The sequence below is a fragment of the Sphaeramia orbicularis genome, chromosome 11 (genome assembly GCF_902148855.1).
Source record: "Sphaeramia orbicularis chromosome 11, fSphaOr1.1, whole genome shotgun sequence".
Lineage (NCBI taxonomy): Eukaryota > Metazoa > Chordata > Actinopteri > Kurtiformes > Apogonidae > Sphaeramia > Sphaeramia orbicularis.
In genome coordinates, this window is record NC_043967.1 from 2,880,593 (window position 1) to 2,906,592 (window position 26,000).

Below are 26,000 nucleotides of genomic sequence, written 5' to 3' on the forward strand. Positions count from 1 at the left end.
TGTAAATTTAGTCTGGATTTGTGTTGGTTTCACTTTTGAGCTGTAGTTTGACAGATGTAGAAAATGTGCACATAAACTTCAGTGAACTAACTTACACACAAATATGACTCTTTACTCTTTTGGATTAATTATTAATTTTCACATAACTATGTAGGTATTAATAATAATTTGCACACACAGTAAAACAGAGCAACAGAAAAACATGATTCAGCAAAACCAAAATACTAAAAGTAAAAGTCCTGTGGTTTAAAATGAAAATGCATCATACATTTACTTGTGTATCGTGAGATTTTAAATCACGTTATGGACTGAATTTGCATTTTGACGAACAGAATGTAACAAGAACACGACAAAGACTGAGTGTAAAAGTGGACTGACCTAAAGTAAATGTCCTGTTTAAACATTCAGACATTTAATTGCTGGTGAAATATGAAACAAACAGATAAAATATCAGAATAGTATAACATACCACTGGAAGTTAGAACCAGTCACTTATCCGGTTTTCTTCTGTCAGTCAGGGCCAATCATCTGACCTCCACCTGATCTGTCTTAAAAACGGCAGCATTCACTTACAGCAGCAGTGACAGCATTATGAACTTTGAACCCAGTGTAAATAATTAATATATACAGCAGTGGCGCATCTGTAGGGGTGTGGCTATTGGGGCGGTGCAGAGTTTTTCTACCAGGAAGTGGAGGGTAATTTGATTCTACACTGAACAGAAATATAAACGAAAAAATAAAATACAGCATTAGGTGTTGCACAATATATTAAATCAGACAAAATGTATTTAGTTGACGTATACATGTATGTATATCTTATGCACTGAGCTAATCCAACCGTTGTGTGAAGTTTTGTAAGTATTATTGTTCAGAAACATGGATTTTTAACATCTGTGGTTTGTGGAAAACAAAGATCATCACTCTGTTTCCACCAATTATAAACACAGAAAAGGAAAATATTCCAAAGTAAAGAATCCATCCTATGGAAACAGTTTTTACCCCTTGACCAACTTCTGGTATTGTAATCACTTTGTTGTCTATCTGTCCGTCTGTCTGTCCATTCAACAGTGTCATTGCATTATCTGAACAATGTATTGAGATATCTGCACCAAATTTATACTGTGGATGCATCTTGGAATGGAGCAGAAGAATATAAGCCATGTAAAAACAAAGCTGGCAAAATGCACTGCAGTTCTGGGTAGAATAAGTCACATACTGGATCCTAAATAATTGCACATTCTATATTCTTCATTATTTTTACCGTATCTATCCTATTGTGCGGAGGTCTGGGGAAACATCTATAAAAGCACTCTACAGCCCAAATGCATAAACATAAACATAAACATATGCACACTACAGAAAAGAGCAATAAGGACAATTAACAAAGCAGGATGCAGAGAACACACAAACCCACTATTGACAAAATCAAGCACATTGAAATTCATGGATTTGGTTAAATTTAAAACTGCGAAGATAATGTACAACGCAAGAAATAATCTACTGCCAAAAAATATTCGGGGAATGTTCACTGAAAGAGAAGGCGGATGCAATCTAAGGGGAGAGCTAAATTTTAAAAAACATAAAGTAAGAACAACAATGGAAAGTATGTGTAGAACAAGCTGTGGAGTGACTTTGTGGAACAATCTAGAGCAGGAGATAAAGGAAAGTACAAACATAAATGTATTTAAAAGGAGGTGTAAAGAATAGTTTCTAAACAGGTATATGGAACATGAAGGATAAAGATAGTATTGTCTCAAAGATCAGGCGTGGTTTCTTGGAATTAAGAGAGAGTAATTTGAATTTCAGAGATTTTCATATGTGTGAGTGGATTAAAATGAGGGCAGATGTGAAGTCTGGATGAACTGGGATTGTGGGTGTGAAATTATGGGATGGACCTTATGATGCACTTAAGTTTTCCACTCCTTTGGCAAAGTTAAAAAAAAAAAAGTACTTCAAGTTTAAATTATTCAGAAATATTGAATTGAGATGGTAGATGTGTTTTTGTTGTTGATTTTATTTATTTATTTTATTATTTGTTATTATTATGGTGTGAATGCTGGATGCTGTACACATGTAAGTTGATGTAAGCAGTGTATTAGTTGAAAAGGAGAGGCAAAAAAAAAAGCTTTTGCTTCTAGCCTATTCCTTTTTTGTTTTTTATGTTTATTATGATTAATGTACTTAGTACAAAGATTGATGTGAAACCAAAAATAAATTCATTCATTCATTCATATTGAAAATAGGTGACCTTGACCTACAAGGTCAAACATGTCCAACATGTCCGATGTAATCGCATTATCTGAATAATGCATTGAGATTTCTGCACCAGGACAATCTAATCTAAATTACAGGCCAGTGCCCGTCAACAGAATCTTACACTATATTTGGTCGAGGGGTTTTAAAACTGTGCAGCCCTTTATGTGTATTTGTGTATTCAGATTCTTCATCTTCAGCAGACCAACCATGTCCAGCTGAGTCTGATCCTGTAGTTTCTGCTGCTTCAGCTGCTCATGGTGCTGTGTTCAGTTCTGTCACTTACTTCCAGATGTGTCCTCCATAAACACTTACCTAACGTTACCATGCACACTCATATTCAGTTTCATTTAAATGTATGATATTCACTTGTCAGTGTAAATCAAACCCCACACTAACACACACTCCAACATGTCATAAAAACACAGTCCACTGAGCCGGACCAGAATGAAGGCGTCTAGCAGTCTGAAGGTACGAAGGGTTTTTGTGGTCAGTCCAAACCATTAAAGGTTCAGTCAGCATGTGTCCATTCTTGGAAGGCCAGCACCAACACCACCAGCTCATGGATTCCCACACCATAGCTCCTTTTGGCAGGAGACAAAGGTACAGGGTACAGCCCTGTTATTGGTGGGGGGCTGTTGGGACAGAACTGCCCCAACTCCAGATGAAGCATGGACCTCACATTTCTCAGCCTTCACATGTTTTCTATCAACCTCTGTAAACCTAAACAAACATGAACAGACTGAACATGCTCCTCAGGGGAATGAGAGAAGATCAGACTGACATGGACTTAAAACTCAAAGTGGTTCAACTTATCAAGGACATCATTTACCAAAACTGAATGGCATCAGCAATGAAATCACCAATAAGGATTTAATGCAGTTTTCTATTCATCACCCTCCATAACTCTAACATGGTAATGGACTTTACAGAGGTCTGATTTGGAGAATACTGCTGTTTGGTTTTAAAGATTTAAAAGCTGAGTCAGTCAGAGGTGGTGGGTTCTTAACTGTGATGTCATTGAATCCTCTGTAGTCAACACAAAGATGGAGGGTCTTATCATTGTTTTTGACAAAGAAAACCCCACCCCCAGAAGAGGGGCAGATAAGTCCTACACCTAAAGGGTCTCAGATACAGTGTTCCATGGCTCCACACAGTGGACCGTGGGTGTGGAAGTGGACCATCTGACCACAGTTAATGCACAGACACAGTCACATACAGCACTGGTGTTCCTCAGGGCTGAGGACTGGATATGACAACATGAACAGAAGCACAATGTAAACTTGTACAGAATGTCTGAACTGAGACATTTATGTGAAAAAGTCCAACACCAGGACACGTTTTCTTCACTATTCCATTAGTTTTATTTTTCCTTTTTTCCTTTTTGTCATTGTATAACATTTAGAAATATAAAATCAGATTATACACATTTGTCATTTTGCAGAACAGAATAAAATCATACAAAATACACACATTAAATATAAAAACAACAGATTATGTTTGTTTAAAGTACATATTTGAACATAAGACTCCATCAGTTAAATTATTGACTACTGATGGTTTAATGAGACCTCAGCTGATCTGGTTTAACATTAAACTACATACAGACAAACCAACAGCTCTTATTCCAAATCTGAACTAAACACTGATGTGGCTTCATGTCTCATTCATCCTGTGGGTGGACAGAGGCTGACGTTTACTCTGTCTGAAATGGTTGAGGGATGTAATTCCCGCCACTGTCGGTCAGAGGAATCATGATGGGAACCCAAACCACGGGCCCAAAGCTGTAAAATATAAAGGTCACAGATTTATAAACAGAAATGTATAAAACATATGCTGGTTATTTTATGTGTTTAGGAAAATATAAAGATTGGAATCATAGAAGTAATAAACATTTCACAATATAACTCATCTTTAGACTCACTCTGACAGGTTTTCCAGGACTCAGTATGAATGACTGGTCAAATGTGTATGTGATGGGTTCTCTGTTTTCAACACATACTGTTAACTTCCATCCTAACAGATCCACATCCTGCACAGGAAAAGGAAAAATGAGACCAACAGAGTCTGAGGATGTTTGAATGTGAGCTGCATTCACAGACAGTTCCAGTTTATTAAAGCTGTCAGGACAACTGTACTGTGGACGTGAACACTGACTGAGCTCAGTTATTATGTGTCCACGTATCATCTTCATCCCAGTCCAGTGGTTCTCAACCTTTTTTGGCGCGTGACCCCATTTTAACATCGCAAATTTCTGATGACCCCAGACATTCAAAACAAAGACATTTTTCTATAAGATGTCTTAGCAGGGCCAGGCCGGTGAAGAAAGCTTTCCATTCTCTGTTCGATCTGCTTTTCTGACTGCGACTGTGTCCAGGCAGGTAGAGGCGTAAGTAACGCACATGGTCACATGATCAGGTCAATCAAGATATGCCCTCTCTGATATTATATCCTGCATTTTATTTGAACTTGATTTTTAGTAGGAAAAGTGTGTGGTGTTTTAATTATACTGAAATACATATTGAATCATTAAAAAAAAAAAAAAAAGTTAGTAATTTTTTTTTTTTCAATTACTAGAAATTTCAGACCCTATTTGAATTCTAGGTGACCCCACATAGGGTTGCGACCCGAAGGTTGAAAACGACTGTCCTAGTCTAAAGTCTTCACACACAGTTGTTTCCAAGTCTCAGAATTTTGGAAGTGAAATTGTAAAAAAACAGTAGAATGAACACATTACACTGATGACACATCATATTAACTATGACTTTCACTTCACTATAAAAACTGATAATTCTGCCTAAAATGAACTTTAATGAAAGAGTTGAGTCACAGTGAAAGTCCATCCAGGACGTTTCACTGTGACGTGTGTGAGTGTGTATCTTATTTTGGCAATGTCTACTGCCACAGTACTGTGGCACAAAATACGATTTTGTCTATTGCCACAGAGCCAATCAAATGATAGCATTTGTACTAGAGCCAATCACAGATACTGTTCCATGAACTCATTCTACTCTTGTTGCCACAGTACTGTGCTCATATATGGAGTATACTTCAGTGCATTCTTTTGTGCATTTTTCTACTACAGTACTGTGGCAACTGATGGAAAAATGACAAATTAGTGATGGTGTATATAATAGAACAGGAATTATTGTTGTAAATATTCTATATGTTGTTTTATGGTGGTCTTTGCTCTGTGCAGTCAGTGAGGCTGGAGAAGGTGGGCGGGGCTATATTTTAGACAAAGCAATGTTCCATGTTACTGCTCAGTTCTGTGTCAGTTCAGTGTATTCAGTACTGTGGTCTGAATTCTGCACTCTGAACATTGTCCCAGCGGCTGATTTATATCAATGTTGGATTTACCTGCCGGGGCCCTTGGTGCTGTGCCCCCGCCACCCCCCACTCCTGCCCCCCATTTGAAAATCTTCAGAAAAAAAAGAAAAGCTATATCAACCAGGAGTTGAACTCATGTATTCTGGATTGCTATCTGATACATTACCAAGTGAGCTAAATCCCTGCTGTTTTTCTGACTGACGTATTTGCTAACTGATATTCTTGGTACTTTGACAAGATGTAACAAGTTACCAGTCTAGACATGATATAACGAGGGTGCTGATTGGTTCTGTGGTAATAGACAAACCAATAATTTCATGCCACAGTACTGTGTCAGTAGCCACTTTATTTTATGTCCCTGATAAACAGCTGATCAGCTTCCATTTTCCTGTTGGTTCCAGACATGGTGACGTTGTCAGACCGCTGTGTCGAGGTTTGGTCGTCAGTTTTGCTTCTGTGTTGATGCTGATCTTTAGTCTTTAGTGTGATTCTTTGTACCTCATACATGTGGTTTTGGTTTTTGTGAACAGCAGCTGTAAAACATAATACACATGACCAATGACACATACGTCACCTGATTGGTCTGATTAGTCAGACTGATGTATTTGCCTGTTTTGGTTTCAATGATGATGTCGGTTCGAGTGTCTGAGTTCTGCCGGGTCGAGCTGGTTCTGTTCTGCTGAGACTGTTTCAGCTTTGATGATTTTCTGTCCTCCAACTGAGACACAAGACAAAAACATAAAAGTTAATGAACAGATGCAGATTCAGTCTCTGTGTGTGGACTGTGAGGACATATCAGACCTGTCTTTCACTGTTCTGGATGGTCACAGTCACTTCCTGTCCAGTGTTCCAGGGCTTCTGGCCCTTCCACACCAGTTCGTTGGACCGAACAAACCATGGAGCACCACCCCCAGCATAAACCTGGAACCAGGTCAACACAAAACATGGAACACACTGACAACAGCAACACACACACACACTCAAAGAGTTTCAAAGACTCACAGTGACAGTGTTATTAGTGTTGACTTTGACTGATTTATCAAACGTGTACGTTAAAGGTTCACTGTCGTCGACCTTTAGGATTAACTTCCAGCCTCTCAGTGATGGGACCTGCTGAAAAGAAACAAAGACAATAAAATAAGACAATAATAAAAGTGTCATTGACAGTAGTGGGCAGCAGGTGTTCCACAGTTTGACATTTCACTTGTTGAAGGTCTTTGTGGTTCTATCACCTTATGTCATTTTAGGTTCTGGACACATTTTTAATGTCGCACGTCTGCCAGTCTGAGGATTTAATCTGTAGGTGCAGTTGGAAATCCAAAACTCTGTAAGTATTAGTATATAAAACAATCTTTGTCGTGTCAAATGTGAATGACATCACTGTAGTCCTGGTCATGTGACTTATAGAAAGAAAAAAACATGGCCACTGAGACAATCAAAATAAAGTTATAATAGTGAAGACACTCCTCTGTCCACATCAGAGTTCTAGGGTTCAGGTTTTCACCAGTAAAGACTTCAGCAGATCCACAACGTGGTGTCTACATTAACGTTACATTCTCACAAACAGCCTGGACACAGCTTTTATCAGGTCACATCCTTTATGATTCAAACATGAACTCACAGACACACAAACACTATATTTTATACCTTGTTGGAATTGTTTTTAAGACGGACACTTTTGCCTGATGGGTCGATGTGGTCCACAGTGATAGTGGTTTGTCCAAACTCTGGTTCATCAGGTCTGGTCGTCTATAAAGAGATTAATCACAGACACACAAATACACAAAACACATGTTTGTGAGTCTGTCTATGAGTCCTCTGTTGTGTGAAGGTCATGATGTTCAGTAGGTTTTGGTCTGTTCACTAATGAGACAAGAGACCAACAGAACCAACAGAACTACCAGATAGCTCCAGACTGAACAACTCAAACAAAAGGCCAAAACTGACTGAGATGAGATGATATGAAGTGAAAGGTGTTAAATTAAGTTTCATAAAAATTAAATCTGGTTTCTTACATCTTCCATCTTTGTTCCCATCATCAGCTCTTGCTCTTCTTTAGATCCTTCTCTTCCCTTAGTTTCCTTCTGGTTGGTTCCATTGGACTCTGTCAAAGTAATGTCACCAAAAGTAGTATATAAGTACTTTTACCTGTGTTTAAGATTGACTGGACATGTCATTTTAAACAAATCAAATGTTCACATTTAATCACTTTACTTACCGTTTTTATTGAGACTTTTGTACCACCATAAACCTGTGGTTATTAGTGCAATAATAACCACGATGCAAAAGGCCAAAGTGACAGACAAACCCGTTATGATGGGACTGGAGACAGACTGAACCATGAAGAAATCATCTGAAATGAAAAAGGAAAAGACAGTAACAACACAAAACACCATAAAACCAGAGCTATTTGAAATAAATAAGGCTTAATGTCTGTACCTGGAACCCTGGTAAGCACTAAACAGACCATGTTGTGGTTCCTACCTGAGACCCTGATCCAGGTCTGTCTGGTCTGGTTGGTCCTGTCCTGGTGGACTCTACAGGTGACTGTGCTGCCGTGTCTCTTGTCCACAGTCACTCTGCTGCTGACAGTATAGAGGTCATCAGGACCTCTGACTGTCTCTGGAGGTCCAGTAGAGACCAGGTGTCCCTCAGAGTCCATCCAGGACACCTCAGGTTCTGGATACCAGCCTGATGACATACACTCCAACACCACTGACCCACTGGGTTTGCCGATTCCAACCAGTTTAACGACGGGTTTAGAGGATGTGGCTGGAGCTGAAACACGAAAACAATACAACACACAGTCATCTCACACACACACCAGGCCTGTTATACTGTAACTGACACTGAATTCACTTCTGAAACAGGATTATAAAATGGTTTTATTTTATGTAATGTATTATTTAACTATCATTTTTTACCTGAATGCATTACATATTGGACATCAGACACAAAAATCCATTCACTCACCAACAATAAGCTCCACTGACATTTCCAGATTGTTTGCTAGAAACAAACATGTGTATGTTCCTCTGTCAGACAGTTGGACGTTGGTCAGTTTCAGGGACATGTTTCCTTTCTTCAGTTCATCCACAGACAGAGACGTTCGTCCTGTGTACATTGGGTTTTTCATGTATGTGTTGTCCTGACGAGCGCGCCACAAGTAAACAAACATGGGATCCAGATCAGGTCTGGACCACTCTATCGTCATGGCAACAACATCCTGGACAGGTTCCACATGACATGGTAAAATGACATCATCACCAGGTACGACCTCTATTGGCTGAGCAGAACCAATCAGCTGAGGCTGAGCTGGAACAGAACACATGTTTAATTAGTACTAAACTCAGTGCACATGTGTCAACAGGTATGAAGAATGTTCCAGTTACTCTGCCTTTTCCATACTTTAGAACATGTCTGTGTTTAGTACTTTTATTTGTGATTATGATTTAGTGATTTAGTCTGAACATGCAATGAAATTTAACATATATGTAAACAAGTAAAACAGAAATAGTATTACAAAAATCAACAATCAAAACAATCTTAGAAAGAAGAACAGCACAATAGTTTCATTTACATGCCCGAAAAAGGGCAGGAAGAAGTGCAACTTATGTAATCCTGCCTCTTCTCCATAAAGTATTAATGATATATATTTATCTCCCTCTTCCTTTTGCATTACTCTTTTTATCCTCAGTCACACTGGCCACAGCGTATTGTCATCAGTTGGTCGTCCGTCCGTCTGTCCAAAAACTTTGGCATGCACTGATAAGTCACGCCACTGGGGGCAGTAGTGCACCTGATAAGTCCGGCCAAGGGTTTTCAAGTGTGCACACGTTATGCTATATTTATATATATATTCACACACACATTCATACCTTCGTATACACATATATACGTATATAAGTTTATACATATACACACATCATACAAGTACACATACACACATACAGTACACATAATCTTTTACATTTGCATTTCTTAATTGTGCTGACAAATATTATATAATAAATAACTCAAAGAAAGTTATATATATATATATATATCCGGCCCACTGCATTAAATTGGGCTGAATGTGGCCCCTGGAAGAAAATGAGTTTGACACCCCTGATCTGCAGTGTGATGGTGTGTGAGTTACCTGAACTAAAACAGATGAGGAGACTGAAAACCCCAGCACTGAGCAGAGACTGAAGGGACCGTCCATCCATTTGGTGAAGCATCCTGTAGGTCTGGAACACACACAAACCATTCATCTGCTGTGGAAATACAGCTGATATTATTCACCACATAAAGAAAACACTTGGATAAACAGTGGATATTTGAGTTTGGTTTTGGTTTCTCTTTCTACCACAAATTCCAGCCACATGCCCATGGAATACTCTGACTTTGTCGCCACAGATGGTCATCCAAAGCATTTCAGATTGGATTTAGTGCCTATTAGTTCATAAATCCACTGAAGCGTTGTACTTGTATTTAACCTTTGTTCATCCCACCTTCAGATGGACGAAGGTGTGGTTCAGCCTGGACATGAGGACATTCACTGAACATGGAAAACACATTTAATGGACTAATGGGACATGTTTTCATCCCATACAAAGGCTTTAAAACAGACATAATTCTTCTATAATCTATACCAGTGGTTTGGAGGAACACTTTTACTCAACAAATGAGTCTTAATTTAATATTGAAAACAGAATAAACTCAGACGCAGTCCTACCTGTTCCTGATGGGATGTTCATTTCCTCCGTCTGCACTAAATCCAAGTCTGTAAATCATTAACAGGACGTGGACTTGAACCTGCAGTCACCATCGCCTACATTAACAGTTTGATCTGTAGATGAATATACCACACCCAGATTACATGTGCTTTGTTTTAAATCTTTGGCTCAATTAAAACCACCTTAACAACAAAAACTGTGAATGTAGAAGAAATTGTCAGTTGAATCAGTTATTCCATTATTTTATCAAATATATGAAGGAAATATATGTGTGATGTGTGTAATAAATCTGTTCATTTTGTAGTTTGACATAGTTCCCACTGTTCTCTTTAAATGTTTCTGTAAACATTTTAACCCTATTCAGGATAACCAAAAAACTTACGTTACTGGATAACCAGGGTCCAAATGGACCTTGTTTTTCAAAAAAAAAAAAAAAAAAAAAAATCACCAAAAATGTATTTGAAGTCCAATTTTTATGATCAAAAACTCAACTGAAAGCCTAGATTGTCTACTTTTACATAAGCTGAAGATAATTTGGATCAAAGTAGTCTGTAAAGGTCCCATATCTCCACCTCTGTAGAAAAGTGTGAAACTAAAGATATATTTTCTTTCAAAACTCAAAACGTCAAATACAAATTGGACAAGACTCTATGCAGTTTTTTGGTATGCTAGTGCTGAGCCTATAAACCAAATATGAAAGAAAAATACCAAGTATTTTTTTTCTATGAATTTTTTAATACTGAAAAGTAACGATTTTCTGTGATTTGGGCATTTGATTTGGGCATACAATATATGCCCCATTATCCAAGGCATTAATATTCAGTAATATAGTCAGCAAAAGTTATTCTTGCTCATTCCCTTCAACAATCTTTTTCCAAAACAACTGTTATATGATTATATAATTTGGTGGATTATCATTTGGATCTGGTGGATTTACTACACCTTGATCATGAACTGCAATCTGGTGTTGCACCTGACCACGGCCCCTACCAAGGCCTCTACCCCTGTAATTGACTCTTTCTCCGTCACCTCTGAGTTCATTGTTTTCTACATTACCCTGAATATTTGCATTTTGATCAGGCACATTCCTTTCCACTGCCCCATTTTCATTAATTTTCAAGACATCATCAATATCTGACTTTATGTCAGCTTCTGTATCAAGGCTGTTGTCACTGTTTGGAACAAAATCATCATCTGAATCCCTTGGATTAGCCCTATCTAAATCACTTTCACTATCAAATAGTCCTTGGATGAGAGCTGGGGTTGTGTATTTTGTCCTCCTGTGGGCCATGGTTCAGTTACTTACATTTTTGGAAAATAAGAAAAAAGGTTAGTAAAGTAAATCCAGAATTACAGCATGGAATAAGTGATCAATTTTACAGGACCCTGTTGAGAAACTTAATACTACATAAAAACGAACAAAGCTATCATCATAATTTTCTACGGTCCACAAAACAACTAAATTTAGTTCACTGAAAAAAAAAAAAAAAATCAGACCAATTCATTGATTTTTGCAAAAAAATAGGAATGTTTTTTCATCCACGGGGTCCGTTTGGACCCTGGTTATCCTGAATATTTTAGCCATGAGCCCACTGTCCTGCTGATCTGAGTGAATGAATGCAATGGCAGTAAAAAGCCCATGGGTAAATGTGCAGGAGGGGGAAAAACTGGACTTTAATGTATCTCATCTGTCCATGTCATCAGACATTATAACAGATGAATGAAATGCTCAGAACCTCTTTAACTAAAGTTACTTTTAACCCTTTAAAGCCCGAACCATTAAATCACTGGCAGAAAATCCCAGTTCTTTGAAACTGGAGCCTTTATTGGTCCTGCTGAAGAACCAAAAAAAGTTTTTTTTTTGTTTTTTTTTTTTTTTTCAAATATCAATTTCCATGTATGATTTTCAGTTTTGTATCATATTTGATACATCAGGTCTCAATGCTCAAATATTATTATTTTTGAACAAACAAAAACATAATGTACACAAACATGTCTGACAAATTGATCATTCCTTTTCAAAATTGGTAAAAATCTGCCTCCTTCCTCATTAATGACAGTCTTATGCTGGGTTTCCACTACGTGGTACCGGCTCGACTCGACTCGGCCTTTTTGCGTTTCCATTACGAAGAAGGATCTAGAATCTGGTAACCCGTACTAGTTTTTTAGTATCACCTTAGCCGAGGTTCCAAGACTGGGGACCAGATACTAAAACGTGACAAAGAACACTGCAGAACACTGACTGGTCAGAGAGTTATCTCTGTGACCCAGTTGACAGTAAATATGGCGGTGGGTTAATCCACATGATGACCATCTTTGGTGGCCGATGTAAAAATTCAGCATGAGCTTGATGAGACAACACGCAACGAGCAAGTTTATCAGCAACGCTCTGAGCAGATGACACGGATGTAACACACCGTATCGCTATGACGTCCAGATACTGTAGAGTCAGTAGTATCCTGTAATGGAAAGGGTCTCCAGGAACAGGACCTGGTACCTGAGTCAAGTTGAGCCGAGTCGAGTCAAGCCAGTTCCATGTAGTGGAAACGTGGCATTATAGTGTCACTGGAAAGGCCTCTGGTGAACGAGTTTCTCCCCCCTGGTGGATTATCTGTGTATCGCATGTATCTCATTGTATACATCAGGTTTTTCAACAAAAACCATATCACACTGATCACATAGAGGACTTCCAAACTCATGTATCAAATATGATACGTTCAGTGTTATAGGGTTAAGGACAATTACACATATAAAAAACCCAAAACAAATACCCCTTAAGGATGAACCCAAATGTTCTCTGTCATATCTTCCTCTCTTATCCCTCCAGTATCATAGAAGTCCTTCTGAACAACTAACTGTGCATAACAGGCACAGCTGTAGAATACAGTCAACATTTTTTCCGTATACTTTGTTGTTAACTCTTTTTTGGTATTTCATCAACTTGAGCCGTGATTAAAAATTCCAAATACTCAATATTTGTCATATTTTTAAAGGCCATGTTTGTAATTTAAACAAACCATATATTTTGATGCAAAAAAACACAAAAAACATTTCAATCAATCCAATCCACTTTATTTATATGGCACATTTAAACAAGAAGAATTTTTCTAAAGTGCTGCACATAAAAAAAAAAAATATAAAACAATTAAAAGAAATACACTAAAAAACAACAAATAAGTACATAAAACTACAGCAATGCTCTAAATAAAACAATAAAATCAAATAGTTTAAAGTGATAAAATGAATAAAAATAAATAGATAAATAAATAAAGAAAAGACACAGAGGACCACACAACTCACATGGAGTTAAAAGCCAGAGAATAAAAGTGGGTCTTAAGATGAGACTTAAAACACTCCACCGTGGGGGCTTTTGGGACGTGTGTGTGTGTGTGTGTGTGTGGGGGGGGGGGGGGGCAGGGTGTTCCAGAGTCTGGGGCCGACCACAGGGAAAGCCCTTCCCCTGGTTTTAAGTCTGGTCTTCGGCATCACCAGCTGGAGCTGGCCCTTGGACCTCAGTGCACTGGGGTATAAACGTGGATGAGGTCTGTGATGCACTGTGGGGCCGGTCCATCCAAAGCTTTAAAACCAACTTTAAAATCTCAGAAGTAACAGGGAGCCAGTGCAAAAACGCAAGAATTGGGGTAATGTGTTCAAGTTTTTTGGCTCCTGTTAAAAGTCGTACCCCAGCGTTCTGGACTAACTGCAGACGACAGAGTTTTGTGGCAGACACCTGTGTAAAGTGCACTGCAGTAGTCCAGACGACTTGAAATAAAAGCATGCACGACTTGTTCGAAAAGGTTAAAAGATAAGATTTTTTGTTTTTTTAAAATATACTACATAAAAATTGGATCACTTATTTTTTTAAATTTTGCATCCTGGTATTTGTCAGTGATTAACAGTAACATTGGTTAATATTAGGCCTGTAACGGTCCACATACTGAACTGAACTGTTTCAGTACACACCTGTTGGGTTCGGTACACAGCTGTACTGAAACAGCACAGTATGTTGAGAAATACAAAAAGGAACTAAAGACTTAATTTGATGCGGAACTTTAAATCCACGCAAGTTCCACATGAATATATTGAAGGAGTGCACATTGACCCTAAATATGAAAAAGCACCTGATATAAGGTAAAAAAAAAAAACAACAAATATGATGTGAACCTGAAAGGAAGAGACTGCAGACCCTCCTCCATCATTACAGAACTGTTTGGAATCAGTTCAGGTTCAGGTGAAAGACAACAACGAGGAAAGAGATGATAAGATGAACGCTGTTTGGGCCCTAGGAACTACGGTAGTTCTAAAACACCTGCTCTCTCTCTCTCTCTCTCTCTCTCTCTCTCTCTCTCTCTCTCTCTCTCTCTCTCTCTCTCTCACACACACACACACACACACACACACACACACACACACGCTGTGTAACAGAGGAATAGAACCCGGGAGTTGGACGTTGAAAGTATATAAAGTTTCACTCTCGTTTCACGCCAGCGTTAGTTACGTTAGTTCAGGGGAGGCCCCCCCACCGGCTCCAACCAAAAAAACAAAAAAAAAACAACCCCCCCCCCCCCCCCCCCCCCCGCGTTTTTGACAAATCACACACACATACACAAAGTTTCCTAAACAGTTTGTTCTCTGTCCTAAAATAAACAATTTGGTTAATTTTGTTGTCAGTGTTTCTCTTCAGTTTGTTTCAACAGAATACCAGTTTGTCCTCTTGTTAATGTCACACTTCATGTGGAATTGTTTTGTTGTTATTTTTCTGCAGAATGTCAAACTGACAGAACTGGGATTAGATTTTTGTTATTTGTTCAAAACTATCTTTCAGGGAAAAGTGCAATACTAATGTTTAAAATACATTTAGTAATATTTTATTTATTTTATTTTCTATTTAATTTATAGCAGCAGAATTATACTATTCCTGTTCTTCTATATTCTATTGTCTCCAAAAATTGGGGGAAAAATGTTAAAAAATTCATAATAAATGTATTAAAGACATTTTAAGGGGTTTTCTTTCTTCCCGTACCAAACCGAAAAAAAAAAAAAAAAAAAAAAGAACTGTGGCTTTCAAAACCAAAAAGGTACTGAACCAAAATTTTGTGTACCATTACAGGCCTAGTTAATATGCATTATTATTATTATTATTATTATTATTATTATTATTATTATTATTATTATTATTATTTTCATAAGGTCAAATGTTCTAGAATACTAGCACCTGTCATCAGCTGTGTCTAAAATGCACTCCTATAAATAAAAAAGAATCACCTAAAGCTTGTACAAAATATAACATTATTAATAACAAGAATAAAACAATGACCGATGATTTAAACCCCCATCCCACAAACGCAGTAGCAGGCCTTCATATGTGATGAGGCCACAACACAACCACTTTCTGAAGGCTGACAGTTGAATTACGTTAGTGTTAAGTTGTGCTTTTTTTTTTTTCTTTTCTGTAAAACACCATGAGGTTACCTCTGTGGATAAAAAAAGCACACGTTGACACCAAAAAACAAAGAAAAGCCTTTTGAGGAAGAGGAAGTGAAGTCTGAGACCTGTGAAGTGTGTTCATTCAGATGTTCAGATGTGGCTGAGACACCATGGAGGTCAGGACTGTCTGCTCCACTCTGGGTCAGGACTCAAATACTGCACATTTATGGCCAGACCTTCAGCACCTCTATCAACTAAACTCAGTCCACTTTACTCCTTTGTTTTTGCAGTGACTCACATGCTCATCGTCCTGGGGACTCAGACTGGGGACAGTTGGACTATGGAAGGTGGGTCGTCATTGTTTTCATTCAACAACAGAAATAATCCCATAAAAATGACCTGATCTGTCCTTAGTCAAGGTTTACACTATGAATCCAACATTCATCTCATGGAGTATTTGATGACATTGTGTTTTGGTCTTTTCAGATGGTGCTTTTCTTCGTATCCGTCCAGACAGTCTTCAGCATTTCCAGCGCCAGTCCATCTGTTTGTTCTGTGACGGTTCTGCTCAGTTCAAACGGATCCAGAATCATCAGGAAATGACTGTGCTGTGCAGCAATGACACGACAGCATCAACAGGATCGTCCTGTTGCATCAACATTTACCCAAAGGACAGTGGAACATACTGGTGTGAGAGTGACGGAGTAAAAGGCAACGCCGTCGACATCACTGTCACCGGTATGTTTGTGTATGTATGTTGATGTTTCTAAACTAAATCCATATTTTAATGGAATCACTGTATCTGAGGGGTTTTCCTCCACTCCTTTATCAGACACTTCATTATTAAGTCTATGAATCAATAAATAAGGGTTATTATCCAGTAAATTATCATTATTATTCAGTAAATAATGATTATTATCCAGTAAATTATCATTATTATTCAGTAAATCAAGATTATTATCCAGTAAATTATCATTATTATTCAGTAAATCAAGATTATTATCCAGTAAATAATGATTATGATCCAGTAAATAAGGGTTATTATCCAATAAATAAGGATTATTATCTAGTAAATTATGATTATTATCCAGTAAATAATGACTATTATCTAATAAATAATATTTATTATCCAATAAATAAATGAATAATCAGAAAAGTGTTAAATGATGGAAAAAGTAGAACTTCTATCCTCAGTCTATGCTGTAATTATATTATCCAACATAAACACACTTCTGGGCATTGAATGGAAACATTTACCATGAGTGTTATTTTAATTCAATTGTTTTAGAAGAATTTAAATGAATCATGGAGATGTCAGGTAGAAAACATACAGTAGTTGTGGATTCTTTGAAGCAGGTTTGTCATTAGACTATTTCAGAGTCATGATTCTTTGTTCTTATTTTAACTGTACTCTCTTATTTTTAGTCGTGTCTTCCTTTACAGATTCATAATCCAGGTTTAAATACTGCAACAGAAAACTATCAGTAAATATTAATATGTGTCGATATGCAGATGATGCACTACTATATATTGCACTTTAATATTCTTGTGTGCTTTAAAGATGGTTCTTGTATCTTACATAATTATACATTACTGATATAAAAAGGACTAGTGTGCCAGTGCATGTGTTTGTAGCCTGATGGATGAATGGATGGTGGACGCAGAGTTTATATGACAGCAGTTCTTATAACTTCAGGACAGTAATGTCTCATATTTTATGCTTCATCTTCAGCTGGTTCAGTCATTTTGGAAAGTCCCTCTCTTCCTGTGATGGAGGGAAATGATGTGATTCTACGCTGCAAAACCCAGACAAGTACAGGAAACCAGCGAGCTACGTTTTATAAAGATGGACAAGTCTTAGTCAAAGATTATTCAGTCGAGATGATCATTAAAAGTATCACAGTGAAGGATGGAGGTGTTTACAAGTGCGGGATCTCTGGAGGAGAAACATCAGCAGGAAGTCGCTTGGACGTCCGAGGTGATAAAACACATGGACGTTCAGATCAGACGACTGGTTAAAACATGAAGATCTTCATGTTTACAACCATTCAGTGTGTTGACGGGTGTAAATAATGTAGGTTTTTCAGCCTCATCGTGCATTCCTTGTTCTGTTGTGCATGTTCCAGGGTGGTTTAGTTCACCTCATGAACATCACTCGTCCTCCGTCATCATCCTTCTGTCTGTGATTCTGCTGCTGCTGGTGTTGGTTGGATTTATTCACATTGTGAAACATGGAGGTAATTCCTCATTAATGAACCGTCTCATTCAAACTAAGCATCAGATGAAACTTAGAACAAAACATATACACAACTTCTGCTTTGATGCAGTTATTTTGAATTAATTTAATATTTTTTTTTCCACATATTTGAATGTATGCTGTTTAAAAGCATAAAACCACACATTTATGTTTTAAATTCAAATATGAACTGTTGACTTTTACATGTGTTTTTATCTTTTCTTTTCATTTTTCCACAGCGCTCCTCTGCTTTTCCTCAAAAACACCAACTGCTGCATCAGAATCTGAAGGCAATAATCAAATAGCTGAAGGTGGATGAACTCTGCTGACATAATGTATTTATTTAGGAGGTTTTAGGAGGATTCTCACACAAACATTTCTTTGATGTTTCAGTGTGTGAAGATGAAGCTGCAGAAGATGAAGCCAGTGTCACGTATTCAGTGGTTGGACCGAAAACAAGACCCAACAAAGGTTCATTATTAACCTTCTTATTATTATTAAGGCTGTCGTTCAAGGGTTAAAAGGAGCAGATGAGGGTTTAATGTACTGAAGGGCTGATATAGAGTATATAAATATATATAGACCTATACAGATCTGTACAGAATATTTTTACATTCCACACATGTTGGTTTGTTTTTGACACTGCAGACGTGGCTGAGAATTCAAACCGCATCAAGAAAAGTTTCAAATGGACCCATCTGACCATGACATATTTATAGATTTATAATAACAATGTTGACTAACTGACGTGTTTCCTGCTTTCAGATGAACCTCTTTACTCCACCATCAGCCTCAGTAAGACCAAACACACCCACAACCATTCACCACATTTGATTATAAATGATCCAAATCTGAAGTAATACTGTGAATACTGCAAAGGTGTGAGTGATGCATGTGTGTTATCAGAGTGAATGTGAACGTGGTGAATGTGTGCAAAAGGACGACAAATGAGCAACTCACCACATGGACGAGTGGGAACCAAACAGAAAGAACAAAGTAAAAATAGGTCTGGACTGAGTGGTGCTGGAGAATCCCATTTTCTCTTCATTGCCTTCTATGTGTCTGTGTTCTAATGCATGTTGGTTTATACCAGGGCTGTCAAACTCGTTTTAGTTCAGTTCCACATTCAGCCTAATCTGATCTAAAGTGGGCTGGACCAGAAAAATAATATAAATAACAGGATAGGAGCTTTTGAGTGAAAAAAGTAAAATTCTGTTCTGAAAATGTTTACAGCTACAAATTGTGTTCGAACATAACAAGAACAAATACACTACAAACAAAAATGTTAAGGATATTTCATTTTTTTGGGTCTTTTTTTTTTTTTGTCATTTTTGCCATTTGTAAATAAAACTATGGTCATTAAAAAAATGTGTTTCAATTCACACACAAAAAAGTAAGAAGCGCTGTGCAAGAATCCCAACTAAAAAAAATAGCCCAAAAATGAAAAATATCCTTAACTTTTTGTTTTGCAGTGTATGAACAACCTGAAAATTCCTAACAAAAATAAGTGCAGTGTTAACAATATTATGCCTTAGTTGTTCATTTACACATGTGCATTACAACTTACAGATCACAGTGGATCTACAAATACACAAAACATTTAATAACAGGGAGAATATTATTAAAACTCCACATACTTCTCTTAAGACTTTGCAGATATTCACATTTGTTATAAAAGGATAGTCTATAAACGTAACTATTCTTGTGTAATGTAACTGTTTTTTTACACTAAAGCAAAGAGAAAAAATTGCAGTTTTCATAATTTATAGGTTCTTATGATAGTATTTTACTGGTTTGATCATTTTTTGATTGAAATGACCTAAAATGATTTTAACACCATTGATTGTTAATATCTTCAGTGTAATTTTTGCATTTCACAAATTCATCCCAGGGGCCAGATTGGACCCTTTGGGTGGATGGATTTGGACCCCAGACCACATGTTTGACACCTGTGGTTTATAAAGAATAACAGTGAGGTCAGGCAGTCTCAGGTAACTATTTATTTACAAAGCAGCAACTGATCACTTGTACAGAGCTCTGGGTTTCCTTATTTCCCTGACAACAATATGCTTTGCCAGTTCGTAAAGTCTGACTCACTATTCTTTTCCAGACCAAGTATTTTATAGTAGACAGCGGCTATCCAGACATGTAGGTTGAGCTCATCTTCTGATTGGTTCCTTGGAAAAGTCATTCCATTCAGTGGGTTAGTTTTCTCCAGCAGCTTCACGTTGCTCCTTAAGACTCCACCATATCACCTGTTTTGATGACAGTGAAAATATACACATCCTAGTTCCCCCTAATCTGATCAACATATTTCATGTCTCTGCAAAACTGCTCTCATACTAGGTGGGTTGAGTCACAAAAAATGGACTGGTATTACCTGACTCTAAGGTCAAGCAGATGTTTGACTCTATTCTGACCATGTTTACATCTTATCTCCTATAGCAGGGGTGTCAAACTCTTTTTAGTTCAGTTTCACATTCAGCTAAATTTGATCTGCAGTGGGCCGAACCAGTAAAACATAACATAATAATATAGAAATAATGTCAACTCCAAACTTTTCTCTATATTTTAGAGCGAAAAAGTCAATTTACATTCCAAAAAAGTTTACATCTACAAACTATCCTTTCAAAAGATGTGAATAACATGAACAAACTGAAAAAAATAAGTGTAATTTTAACAATATTATGCCTCAGTTTATCATTTACACATGTACAGTATAACTTACAGATCACAATGGATCTACAAACACACAAAACATTTAATGACAGGCAGAATAGTGTTAAAATTATACTTACATTTCAGGTTGTTCATGTTTGTTCAGGCTATTCACATTTTTTGTTTCAGTGTAAATACATGAAAATATATACATTTACAAAGGGAAAAATTTGGATTTGTCATTATTTATGTGTTATTATGATAGTATTTGACTGGTCTTGCCCACTGGAGATTGAATTGTTCTGAATGTGGAACCTGGACTAAAAGGATTGTTTATATCTTAGTGTAATTTTCACATTTCACAAATTCATCCCAGGGGCCAGACTGGACCCTTTGGTGGGCCGGATTTGGCCCCCGGGCCGCATGTTTGACACCTGTGTGCTATAGTTTACGATCCTGTGTGTCTAAGGTCCAACCTAAGTGCTGTGGTCATAAATCTGCCAGTTTACACTGTTGACCTACATGTGCTATCACAAGAACTGTACCACTCACTAGTGAAACAAAGAAGTCATCTTAGAACATTAACTACAACTAACTAATATATGATTAAACTTTAACTACCTAAAGTAAAATAATATGAAGTATCTTTTAAAATGATTACATTTTGATTAAATGTTAATTAAATGTTAATTATATTGATTAATTCTAACATTGGAAACACAAACTAAAAGAACAGAGAAACACAAACTAAGAGGCTGTTTACACGTAGCCAGGGATTTTTGAAAACAGACTTTTTTTCTGTGTTTGTTTCTGTTGTTTACATGACAACAAAAGGCATGCCCACCAAAAACAAAGGTTTCTACAAACTCTGACCAAAGTGGAGATTTCAGCAACTCTCTGTTTTTGTGTTTGTGTGTAAACAGAGGGAAACGCAAAAACAGAGATTCTTGGACTGATGTCACAGTTTTCGAAGGAAATATTCTATTCAAGTTCACATGTGATGATCCAGTTTAGAGGAAGAGGATGGAGCTGAGAAGTGAAGTTACAAGGATTAAATGAGAAAATTAGGAAGTCTGGGAGCCAATGTTAGCATTTTAACTAATTAGTGCCCACTACATCTGCTTAACAGGATCTGCATGTGTTTACTTGATATAAAATAAGGCTTTTCTGAGGTGTTTCCACATTGTCATACTTCATATTTGGTTTATTTAATGTGTTTATTCTTTCTCTGTTCTGTCCAGTTCAGTAGTAGGTAAATGAAGTCATCATTTACATCTGTGCACAGCGGTCTACGTGAACTAAAGACAAAAAACAGACACAGCTGTAACGACTACAGAACTAACACAGTTCCACTCAGAGTTCAAACCCTTTTTCATTCCTTCTGTCACATCACAAAAGCAGTTTGTGATTGTAAATAAAGTCACCAGCTCATCCATCTGCACTGTATTAGTTACACGTCTCGGACGCTGAACCAGGAAAACTACCATAGGGTCACAGCAGAAGTCAGGTTTTGTTGGGATTCTTTTCAGGATTCTGATTGGTTAAGTTAATGCTACTCGATCGTCCCACTCCACTGCCACCTACAGCCTGTGCATGCTCTTGATGGTATAGATAAATGGGGCCATATAAATGCAGAGTTTTCTGAAAATGATCACATCTGCACAAGGTTTTGTTTTTTTTTTCAAAATGGAGAATGGCAAAAATGCCCGGGTACATACAAACTTAGCCTAAAAGAACAGAGAAACTCAAACTAAATAAACAGAGAAACTCAAACTAAATAAACAGAGCCTGAAAACCTCCCAGGGTTTATAGACACGACCAGGTAATGACTGAACAAACCAACACCTGCACAAGCTAGAGCTACAACAACTATAGACAATGACAATGAGAGGCTGGACTGTGACAATATGAATACAATCTGTAGTATGTTTGTGTCTGTTCTGTTCTATTATAATATATGATATATTCCATAATGGTGCAGACACATCAGATTTTATAATATACAAACTTTCCTATGATGGATGTCTCCTTTTCCACAAAAAAAAGAAGAAGCAAACAATCCTCCTCATCCTCTTTATTTTTAAACTTTTCTAAACTCTTCATACACTTCACACACTAGACGAACAAACAGACCAACATGAATGGACCTACACTGCAAAAAGTCTGTACAAAAAGGAGAAAATTGAACTCACTGTTGTGTTAAAATGTCTTATTTTTAGTATAATTATCTGCCAATGTAGTAAGAAAATTGCACTTATCAAGTTGAGAGAGAGAGAGAGAGAGAGTGCTTATAACTATTCTGTTCATTCATTTATGTATTTATCTCTTCATAACAAAATCAAATTGAATCAAATAGAATAGAATAGAATGCCTTTATTGTCACTATACACATGTACAATGAGATTTAAGAAACAGCTCAGCAAATCTAAAGTATAACAAGTTAAATTGAAATATATTTTTTCCACTGTCCCAAAGACGTCCTCTAGTTTAATTAGTTTTCTTTCCATATGAATGTAATTCAAATGACAAATAAAACATTTTCCTACCATTACTTGAATAAATCAACCACAGAAAGTCCTTTAAAACCTAAAATAATCTGACTCAGATTGTATTATGTGTTTCTGTTCCTTCCTTTATTTGTCTCTTAGATGAACAGGTTTTTATTTCTTTTTTAAAATCTTTCTGTTTTTCTTACTTTTTTACCACATCGACAGCAGCGCCAAATGCCACGCTGAGCCAGTGTCCGTCATCACAGTTGGAGGCTGTTTATTCGTGTGTCACCAGGTTAAATTCTGGTGAAAAAAGGCGTCCAGGACGGACTGAGGTCACAGGAAACCAGCCAAGATGAAGAAACTGAAGACGAGCGTCGATAAAATCACAGCATCATCACCAACAGAAACAACAAACATCTGAAATCCCATCACTCTGCTGTTTATGAGACTTGATATCTGTAAATTGTCAAACATCATTTTCAAAAACATTAACCCATAAAGACCCAAACATCTACCCGTGTCCAAAAACCTGTTGATCCACTAATCCTATCAATAAATCTGAATAATTGGTGTGAAATACAGTTCTTCATCTTTTCATGGTCATCAGATATGATCCATTTGGACTTTCAGTGGCTCCATAGTTACCATGGAAACACCGTCATCTTCTACAACATTGATTCACCAGTAAAACCCATGGAGTTGGATCAATGACAGTGGATGGACACACTGGGTTTATGTTCAGTTAATGAGAGATTTTATTGAAAAAAGTCACTTTTGTCTTCAGTTTTCTGTGTTTCAGTCATAAAAACCCTCAACTATAACACTGGTCAACAACAAATTTATTGTTTAAGTTTTTTGAGCTGGTATAGAATAATTTTGGTGTGCTGAATCCAAAAATCACATTAATTTTGATTTAATCAGGTCAACTTTCTGAACTATGCTACACATTGGCTTTTTAACCTTTTTGCTTACATTTATGGGCATTTTCACATCATATGATACAAAACTCTTCCATATTTCTTGCAATAAACGAGTTCTGAAGATTTTACTTTTGCCAATTTATGTTTAATGTTTTTTTTAATATTACAGGTGAATGAAATGGCTTCGACTAGAAGATCTTGCAAAAATAAGCCTGACATATTCTGCTACATCTGCGGTGAACACACCATTGTACCTAACAGGAATCAAGTCACAAGTTTCATAAAGTGCGCTTACCAATCTTATTTTGGTATTAATTATGATATTTTGTGAGAAGATCAAATTTTTCAAAATCAAATTAGCAAAAAAACCTGACGTGATTGAGAAAAACAGATGTCATTTTTGGATTTAGCGGTGCAAAATGGTCCTAATTCAGTTGAAAAAACCTAGACAACTTGCAAAAAACATTTTTTTGTAACCCAGTGTAATCTGAGTTTTTATGAACATCTACATGATCAATAAATTAAATATAACAAAATACAGGATTTTAACTGAAACAATGCAAAACACCGCAGATAATATTACAATAAATGGTGATAAATCACTTCAATTCAGTTTTATTTATAGAACCCAATATCACAACATAGTCACCTCACAGGCCTTTACAGAAATGGTTGAATCGATTAAAAAAAAAAAAAAAACACAATGAAAATAAGCAAACAGTCAAGTAATCAGTTCGTAAACAGTCATGAAGTAAATGGGTTAATGTCCCGTACATCCCCTGTCCTTAGACCCTCCTTCTCAGCAAAGAAAAACTCCAAAAAACCCAGTGGGAAAAGAGGAACCTGTGGAAGAACCACAGTGAAGGAAAGGACACATTTAGAGGAAGAACTCACATGGGAACTGCAGCAAAAGTAGAACTGGGTCTTTATGGGTTAAACATGTGTTTGGTTTAGAATAAAACTCTTTTAATAAAAGTCTTTTTGTTTTTTTTTCTTCATATGTTTGTTGTTACAGTGAACGTTGGCCTTGTTCATATGGAGACAGAACGGTTTTCTGTGTCCACAGCCTCCAAAACTCCTAAAAACCTCAAAACTCCTTCATTACATGAAAACAATGACAGACAGAGGTTATTGGATGAATATTATTGATCAGATCCGATCAGTTCTGATTTAATAACCTCTGATCTGAGGAAAACCACATCATTCGTCTTCATGTCATCCACTGCTCCTTTCATCACACAACCTTTGTTCTTCTGTTTGAGGTTTTCTTCTCCCAGTTCGGCTGATTTCTACTAAATGACTTTGACTCTGTTTCTCCTTTTGTGTTTTTTTCCTGTTCTTTCTTTGTCTTTTTCCGTTCTTTTACTCTCCTTTTCTTGAATATGTACAGTTTTGTGTTGTTTCTTGCCACTTTGTCCTGATTTTCTTGGTGTTTTCCTTCTTTTTCATTTCAATTCCTTCTTGATTTCTTCCTCTTTGACTGTTTTTTTTCTCGTCCATCATTCAGATTTTGTTCTGTGGGTTCATTATCTTCATTCTTTTCCTCATTTTCAGCCTCGACTTCATCAGGAGTTGTTTCTGTTCTGTTTTCTTCTTTATCTCTGAGGTTCTCGTCTTCTATCTCTGTTTTCTGATACTTTTGTTCATCTGTATCTCCATCATCTGTAAGTTGTGCCTTTCCTTCATCCTCAGATTTCTTCAGATTGTGATCTTCTTCATCCTTTTTGGACTTCAATTCTTCCTTTGTTTCATAAACCGACTGTTTGTTGGTAAAATTATGATCCAGTGTTTTCTGCATGTCTTTGCTCGTTTTCATCCTTGTCTTGTGTTTTTTCACCAGTTAAATCTATGTTTGATGTTTCGTTGTTTGATGTTTCTGGTCTGTTTTCACCAGTTAAATCTTTGTTTGGTGTTTCGTTGTTTGATGTTTCTGGTCTGTTTTCACCAGTTAAATCTTTGTTTGGTG

The 26,000-nt window shown here is 36.9% G+C and overlaps 1 protein-coding gene and 1 long non-coding RNA gene across 2 annotated transcripts; one reads left to right on the forward strand and one right to left on the reverse strand.

Moving 5' to 3' along the window:
- Window positions 1-7,793: 7,793 nt before the first annotated feature.
- LOC115428781 (butyrophilin-like protein 2) lies at window positions 7,794-9,794 on the reverse strand. The gene is made up of 4 exons (XM_030147997.1): window positions 9,722-9,794; window positions 8,557-8,898; window positions 8,068-8,361; window positions 7,794-7,936 (listed from the first exon to the last, which is right to left on the reverse strand). Exons 1-4 carry the CDS (start codon window positions 9,789-9,791, stop codon window positions 7,794-7,796), a joined length of 849 nt encoding a protein of 282 aa, XP_030003857.1. The 5' UTR covers window positions 9,792-9,794.
- Window positions 9,795-17,864: 8,070 nt separating this feature from the next.
- On the forward strand, window positions 17,865-18,830 carry LOC115428003 (uncharacterized). The gene is made up of 4 exons (XR_003936569.1): window positions 17,865-17,965; window positions 18,204-18,275; window positions 18,358-18,435; window positions 18,730-18,830. It is a non-coding gene; the product is annotated as an uncharacterized LOC115428003 (long non-coding RNA).
- The last annotated feature ends 7,170 nt before the right edge of the window (window positions 18,831-26,000 follow it).